Here is an 8,750-nt window from a genome sequence, read left to right on the forward strand (position 1 = left end):
AGAGAGAGAGAGAGAGAGAGAGAGAGAGAGAGAGAGAGAGAGAGAGAGAGAGAGAGTCACGTGAGTGTGTACACTATATAGCATGCATAGCAGCAGTCATACTATAAGAGACTATCAAGAAAACCACATTCTCATGGTAATAACTAATTCTTCATTAACCTTTTCAAAATTTGGTAGATAACCCACGCTTCTTAGTAGCTATTATCCCTTCTTATGCCATTTTCTCATAGCTATACCTAGGATCATGCTTAGTAGCCATTGGATTCTACATATGTCAAGATCGTATCCTTGTTTATAATATATTTTCTAACTAGAGCGTCCTCGCTAAATATTATCTTTGAATATTCTACCATTTACAATTGCACATATCTAAAATATGTATTCTAATAACTTTATGGCAAATATCATTCTCTTTTAGTTTGCTGAATGTTTCTAGAAGCTTCTGACTTTGCCATGAAGAATCACTTGCATGACTACCATGGGAAATAGTAAGTTACTAGCTCATCAGATCTCACAAATCTTTAGAAATTTCTCACATATGCATTGCATAGTCTCAACATCTATGGTTTGCACCCCCGCTAAAAAAATATCTATAGTTGGCATAATTTCAGGATAAATTTGATGTAATCCACTCCTAGTCATATGTGCACTAAGATGCAACAATTACATATATTGTGGATATTGTGTTTAATGAAAAATAATAATGGAAGTAGTAACATATCCCCGTCTAGCTAGCTTACATGAAAGATAATAATTTCAGTTGCTCTTGTTACCGACAAGTTCTTGATATTTTTCACATGAAAAACTCTATACTTGATTAGTCAAGTCTACTCGTTACATTGGTTTGGTCCATACTACCGAAATTTGACACTACTTTTGGTACACCAACATAGAACAAACCAATACCTAAACCAGGATAAGCTCAAAGTTCAACAGTTTTAAATAGTTGAAGGGTTAATAACAGACATGATTTCATAGTTCATGGTTCAAATAAGAATTGGCACCGTAATTTCAAGTTTAATATGAACTTTTCCAATTAGACAACAACAGTTTAATCTAGTTCGCTGAAAAAATGACGTTTACGGTCAAAATTTCTAAGATTTACTCGAAACATGTCTACAACATTATTATTTTCGTGAACTGGAGAGAGTATTCCAGTTGCAAGAATATTTTGGAACGTTGTTGGGTTTGCTCACCTTCGTAAGGAAGCAACACATGCTTCTCTCGAACTTACCACAAGCACAAAAATGGGAACATAAATGAAAACATTACCAGGAGACTAGCCCATAGACGATTGATTTTATTCGGCGTTGTACATCATTAAACAATTATTTCTTTTGCAGGTCATGGAAAGCCTTGAGCATGCAATGAGGCGCGGCGCTCCGATTCTTGCGGAGTACTTGGGAGGCGCCGTAAACAGCGACGCTCACCACATGACTGATCCGAGACCAGATGGCCTTGGTGTTTCATCGTGCATAACAAGGAGCCTTGAAAATGCAGGTGTGGCGCTGGAGGAGGTGACCACCAAATATTACCTCCTACCAGTTATAGAATAAACCGGGTCGATTAATCTGGTCACTTCGTTTTTATTCCTGGACTGGCCAGAGAGTTTTGGTGCATGTATAATTATTATTTGCATTTGCATTGTAGGTCAATTACATAAATGCCCATGCAACCTCGACCCTTGCTGGAGACCTGGCAGAAGTGAAAGCTTTGAAGCAAGTCTTCAAGGACCCATCCCAGATTAAGCTGAATGCAACGAAGGTTAATTGCTCTTCCATTCAGATCTGTGTCATTTTAAGCACACATTTTACGTACCTTTGCAACTTCACTGGAGAGAGATACTCTAGTGAGATGGCTTTTCTAGGGTCTTGATGCATGCAAAACCTGTGTTTCCAGTCCATGATTGGCCATAGCCTTGGCGCGGCAGGTGCCTTGGAAGCCATTGCGACCATCAAAGCGATCACCACCGGATGGGTGCACCCAACTATAAACCAGTTTGTAAGTATATATGAAACTCTAACAAAGTATTAACAGTCATGCCCGAAGCTCGGCCATATGAACATTTGGTCTATATACATGTAACTAAAAATTTCTTACAATCTATCAACCGCAGAATCCAGAACCGGCAGTTGATCAATTTGACACGGTGCATAATGTGAAACAACGGCACGAAGTAAATGTTGGTGAGTAGAGTACTGCATGCAAATGCAAAATGCAAACGAGATAGTGAACAACCTACAAATTCCTTTCACTAATTCATATATTGCCCTTTAAAATGCAGGCATCTCCAATTCATTTGGATTTGGCGGACAAAATTCAGTAGTCGTGTTTGCACCGTTTAAGCCGTGATGTGTTGTTTGCACGATCTTATGATAGAAATTCTGTCTTGGATAGAACAGTGAAGCACTTTTCTAGAAGCGAAAACCAAGAAATTACTAAATGCAAGCAGTTCAGAGCACACAATAAATTGCATCCATGGAAAACTTGCATATATTTGGCTCTACTCAAACGAATTTGTTGCAAAAGTATTCTGGACTGTTGGAACTTGCAGGGCGACCCATGTATTCGTGTGAATATTCTAAATGTAGTATAGTAATTTGTGTTACATATTTATCATATATTATTGAGATGTTGGTGAAGTACAATATTGTGTAGACATTTAAATTACGGAAACCTGGTATGGAAGTCCTATGATACAGAAACTGACTTCTATTGTTATCTCATCCTGCCCCTAGAGCGGAAATTCGGAGCCCAGGCTCACCTATTTCTGTTTGTGAACAGTAAAATAAAGAATAAGCAAAAAAGTCCAGTAAGCCTGAATATTTTTAAAAACAAAATTTGAAGAGCCTAGAAATTTTTATGGCGAAAGGACATTTGAGGAGCTCTTGGCACAAAAACAAAATTCAGCACTTCAATAAACTTTTTAAAAAGGCACTTTTTGTAGACCTAATTTTGTTTGTTGTCCACGAGCTCCTCAAATGTCGTTTCACCATAAAAATTTGCATGCACATAGCGCACTCGAGCATCTTGCATGGCAAAAAAAAACAGTTTTTTGGAGTGCTACTTTTTTTTACTGTTCAGCATGAACATTACCGCTCCTGCCCCATCCCGACTTCTCACTTTGATTTTCCGTAGCATGACTTTGGTAAAAGAATACATCAAGTTTAGGTTAGTGCAGGTGGTAAAATACAATCTGGGCAGCCACCCCATGGGGGAGGCCCCTGGCCCGGACGGCTTCAAAACCGAGTTCTTGCAGGCGTGTTGGGCCACCAGTAAGGACGACATACGTGAGGCCTTTGCCAAGCTCTTCGCCGTGAATGGATGTGGCTTTCACACTCAATGAGGCACTTCTCACACTTCTCCCCAAGAGGCCGAACTCATCCTTGCTTTTCGACTACCGTCACATCGCTTGATACATCTTCTTGCAAAGCTCTTCGTCGAAGTCATGTTGCTACGATTGGAGCTACGGATGGGAGAGCTCATGGCTGTCAACCAAGCGCTTTCATCGTTGGACGTGGTGTCCATGATAACTTCTGTCCTGTTCAACAGACGGAAAGGCTCCTCCACAACCTCAAGTCTCCTTGAGTACTCCTCAAACTTGACATGCATGTGTGTTCGACTCCGTGTCATGGCCCTTCCTCACCAAGACTCCGCGGCACCCCGACTTTGGAAATCATTGGTGTGAATGGATCTCCATTCTTGTCTCCACAACATCCACCCGGGTCCTAGTGAACAGGCAGCCATGCCCTCCCATCGCCCACGCTCCTGTTGGAAATATGCCCTAGAGGCAATAATAAAAGTATTATTATATTTCCTTGTTCATGATAATTATCTTTTATTCATGCTATAACTGTATTATCCGGAAATCGTAATACACGTGTGAATACATAGACCACAATATGTCCCTAGTGAGCCTCTAGTTGACTAGCTTGTTGTGATCAACAGATAGTCATGGTTTCCTGGCTATGGACATTGGATGTCGTTGATAACGGGATCACATCATTAGGAGAATGATGTGATGGACAAGACCCAATCCTAAGCATAGCACAAAGATCGTGTAGTTCGTTTGCTAGAGCTTTTTCAATGTCAAGTATCTCTTCCTTAGACCATGAGATCGTGTAACTCCCGGATACCGTAGGAGTGCTTTGGGTGTATCAAACGTCACAACGTAACTGGGTGACTATAAAGGTGCATTACAGGTATCTCCGAAAGTGTCTTTTGGGTTGACACGGATCGAGACTGGGATTTGTCACTCCGTGTAAACGGAGAGGTATCTCTGGGCCCACTCGGTAGGACATCATCATAATGTGCACAATGTGACCAAGGGGTTGATCACGGGATGATGTGTTACAGAACGAGTAAAGAGACTTGCCGGTAACGAGATTGAACAAGGTATCGGTATACCGACGATCGAATCTCGGGCAAGTATAATACCGCTAGACAAAGGGAATTGTATACGGGATCGACTGAGTCCTTGACATCGTGGTTCATCCGATGAGATCATCGTGGAACATGTGGGAGCCAACATGGGTATCCAGATCCCGCTGTTGGTTATTGATCGGAGAACGTCTCGGTCATGTTTGTATGTCTCCCGAACCCGTAGGGTCTACACACTTAAGGTTCGATGACGCTAGGGTTATAAAGGAAGCTTGTATGTGGTTACCGAATGTTGTTCGGAGTCCCGGATGAGATCCCGGACGTCACGAGGAGTTCCGGAATGGTCCGGAGGTAAAGATTTATATATGGGAAGTCCTGTTTTGGTCACCGGAAAAGTTTCGGGTTTTATCGGTAACGTACCGGGACCACCGAGAGGGTCCCGGGGGTCCACCAAGTGGGGCCACCGGCCCCAGAGGGCTGCATGGGCCAAGTGTGAGAGGGCACCAGCCCCAGGTGGGCTGGTGCGCCCTCCCACCAAGGCCCAAGGCGCCTAGGGTTTGGGGAGGGGGCGCCCCACCTTGCTTGGGGGGCAAGTTTCCCCCTCTCCACCCCTTGGCCGCCCCCCTAGATGGGATCTAGGGCTGGCCGCCGCCCCCTAGGGGTGGAAACCTAGGTGGGGGCGCAGCCCCCTCTCCCCCTATATATAGTGGAGGCATAGGAGCAGCCCAACACATGAGTTTCTTCTCCTGTTGGCGCAGCTATACCTCTCTCCCTTCTCCTCATATCTCGCGGTGCTTGGCGAAGCCCTGCTGGACTACCACGCTCCTCCATCATCACCACGCCGTTGTGCTGCTGCTGGATGGAGTCTTCCTCAACCTCTCCCTCTCTCCTTGCTGGATCAAGGCGTGGGAGACGTCACCGGGCTGTACGTGTGTTGAACGCGGAGGTGCCGTCCGTTCGGCACTAGGATCTCCGGTGATTTGGATCACGACGAGTACGACTCCTTAAACCCCGTTCTCTTGAACGCTTCCGCTTAGCGAACTACAAGGGTATGTAGATGCACTCTCCTTCCCCTCGTTGCTGGTTTCTCCATAGATAGATCTTGGTGACACTTAGGAAAATTTTGAATTTCTGCTACGTTCCCCAACAGTGGCATCATGAGCTAGGTCTATGCGTAGATTCTTTGCACGAGTAGAACACAAAGTAGTAGTGGGCGTTGATTTTGTTCAATATGCTTACCGTTACTAGTCCAATCTTATTTCGACGGTATTGTGGGATGAAGCGGCCCGGACCGACCTTACACGTACTCTTACGTGAGACAGGTTCCACCGATTGACATGCACTTCGTGCATAAGGTGGCTAGCGGGTGCCAGTCTCTCCCACTTTAGTCGGAACGGATTCGATGAAAAGGGTCCTTATGAAGGGTAAATAGAAATTGGCATATCACGTTGTGGTTTTGCGTAGGTAAGAAACGTTCTTGCTAGAAACCCATAGCAGCCACGTAAAACATGCAAACAACAATTAGAGGACGTCTAACTTGTTTTTGCAGGGTATGCTATGTGATGTGATATGGCCAAGAAGAATGTGATGAATGATATGTGATGTATGAGATTGATCATGTTCTTGTAATAGGAATCACGACTTGCATGTCGATGAGTATGACAACCAGCAGGAGCCATAGGAGTTGTCTTGATTTATTGTATGACCTGCGTGTCATTGAACAACGCCATGTAATTACTTTACTTTATGGCTAACCGGTAGCCATAGTAGTAGAAGTAATAGTTGGCGAGACAACTTCATGAAGACACGATGATGGAGATCATGATGATGGAGATCATGGTGTCATGTCGGTGACGATGATGATCATGGAGCCCCGAAGATGGAGATCAAAAGGAGCAAAATGATATTGGCCATATCATGTCACTATTTGATTGCATGTGATGTTTATCATGTTTATGCATCTTGTTTACTTAGGACGACGGTAGTAAATAAGATGATCCCTTACAAAATTTCAAGAAGTGTTCTCCCCTAACTGTGCACCGTTGCTACAGTTCGTCGCTTCTAAGCACCACGTGATGATCGGGTGTGATGGATTCTTACGTTCACATACAACGGGTGTAAGACAGTTTTACACAGCGAAAACACTTAGGGTTAACTTGACGAGCCTAGCATGTACAGACATGGCCTCGGAACACGGAGACCGAAAGGTCGAGCATGAGTCGTATAGTAGATACGATCAACATGAAGATGTTCACCGATGATGACTAGTCCGTCTCACGTGATGATCGGACACGGCCTAGTTGACTTGGATCATGTAATCACTTAGATGACCAGAGGGATGTCTATCTGAGTGGGAGTTCATAAGATGAACTTAATTATCCTGAACATAGTCAAAAGATCTTTGCAAATTATGTCGTAAGCTCGCGCTTTAGTTCCACTGTTTAGATATGTTCCTAGAGAAAATATAGTTGAAAGTTGACAGTAGCGATTATGCGGACAGTAGAAAGCTTATGTCCTTAATGCACCGCTCAGTGTGCTGAACCCCAAACGTCGTCTGTGGATGTTGCGAACATCGGACATACACGTTTTGATAACTACGTGATAGTTCAGTTAAACGGTTTAGAGTTGAGGCACCAAAGACGTTTTTCGAAACATCGCGGAACATATGAGATGTTTTCGAGGGCTGAAATTGGGATTTCAGGCTCGTGCCCATGTCAAGAGGTATGAGACCTCCGACGATTTTCTTAACCAGCAAACTAAGGGAGGAAAGCTCAATCGTTGAGCTTGTGCTCAGATTGTCTGAGTACCACAATCACTTGAATCGAGTGGGAGTTAATCTTCCAGATGAGATAGTGATGTTTCTCCAAAGTCATTGCCACCAAGCTGCTAGAGCTTCGTGATGAACTATAACATATCAGGGATAGATATGATGATCCTTGAGGTATTCGTGATGTTTGACACCGCGAAAGTAGAAATCAAGAAGGAGCATCAATTGTTGATGGTTGGTGAAACCACTAGTTTCAAGAAGGGCAAGGGCAAGAAGGGATACTTCATGAAACGGCTGCTGCTCTAGTGAAGAAACCCAAGGTTGAACCCAAACCCGAGACTAAGTGCTTCTGTAATAAAAGGAACGGGCACTGAAGCGGAACCACCCTAGATACTTGGTAGATGAGAAGGCTGGCAAGGTCGATAGAAGTATATTGGATATACATTATGTTAATGTGTACTTTACTAGTACTCCTAGTAGCACCAGGGTATTAGATACCGGTTCGGTTGCTAAGTGTTAGTAACTCGAAATAAAAGCTACGGAATAAACGGAGACTAGCTAAAGGTGAGCTGACGATATGTGTTGGAAGTGTTTCCAAGGTTGATGTGATCAAGCATCGCACGCTCCCTCTACCATCGAGATTTGGTGTTTGCGTTGAGCATAGACATGATTGGATTATGTCTATCGCAATACGGTTATTCATTTAAGGAGAATAATGGTTACTCTGTTTATTTGAATAATACCTTCAATGGTTTTGCACCTGAAATGAATGGTTTATTGAATCTCGATCGTAGTGATACACATTTTCATGCCAAAAGATATAAGATAATAATGATAGTACCACTTACTTGTGGCACTGCCATGTAAGTCATATTGGTATAAAACGCATGAAGAAGCTCCATATTGATGGATCTTTGGACTCACTCGTTTTTGAAAAGTTTGAGACATGCGAACCATGTCTATTGGTGTATACGCATGAAGAAACTCCATGCAGATGGATCGTTTGGACTCACTTGATTTTGAATCACTTGAGATATGCAAATCATACCACATGGGCAAGATGACTGAAAAGCCTCATTTTCAGTAAGATGGAACAAGATAGCAACTTGTTGGAAGTAACACATTTTTATGTGTGCAGTCCAATGAGTGCTGAGGCATGCAGTGAATATCGTTATGTTCTTACTTCACAGATGATTCGAGTAGATGTAGAGTATATTTACTTGATGAAACACAAGTCTGAATTATTGAATGGTTCAAGTAATTTCAGAGTGAAGTTGAAGATCATCGTGACAAGAGGATGAAATGTCTATGATATGATCATAGAGATGAGTATCTGAGTTACGAGCTTTGGCACGCAATTAAGACATTGCGGAAATTGTTTCACAATTAATTCCTCCTGGAACACCATAGTTTGATGGTGTGTCCGAACATCATAGTTGCACCCTATTGGATATGGTGCGTACCATGATGTCTCTTGTCGAATTACCACTATCGTTCATGGGTTAGGAATTAGAGACAACCACATTCACTTTAATTAGGGCACCACGTAATTCCGTTGAGATGACACTGTATGAACTATGGTTTAGAGAAACCTAAGCTGTCA

General features: G+C 43.0%; 1 protein-coding gene across 1 annotated transcript in view; it reads left to right on the forward strand.

The window, feature by feature from the left end:
• The window catches only part of LOC119367407 (3-oxoacyl-[acyl-carrier-protein] synthase I, chloroplastic-like), a 6,429-nt gene extending 3,772 nt beyond the window's left edge, over positions 1 to 2,657 (forward strand). The window contains exons 2-6 of the mRNA XM_037632926.1: positions 1,344 to 1,517; positions 1,651 to 1,764; positions 1,900 to 2,001; positions 2,117 to 2,186; positions 2,285 to 2,657. Coding sequence (XP_037488823.1) covers positions 1,344 to 1,517; positions 1,651 to 1,764; positions 1,900 to 2,001; positions 2,117 to 2,186; positions 2,285 to 2,352 — 528 coding nt within the window. The 3' untranslated portion in view covers positions 2,353 to 2,657. The remainder of the gene's footprint in view (positions 1 to 1,343; positions 1,518 to 1,650; positions 1,765 to 1,899; positions 2,002 to 2,116; positions 2,187 to 2,284) is intronic.
• Positions 2,658 to 8,750: the final 6,093 nt, after the last annotated feature.

Source organism: Triticum dicoccoides, chromosome 2B (assembly GCF_002162155.2).
Source record: "Triticum dicoccoides isolate Atlit2015 ecotype Zavitan chromosome 2B, WEW_v2.0, whole genome shotgun sequence".
Classification (NCBI taxonomy): Eukaryota; Viridiplantae; Streptophyta; class Magnoliopsida; order Poales; family Poaceae; genus Triticum; species Triticum dicoccoides.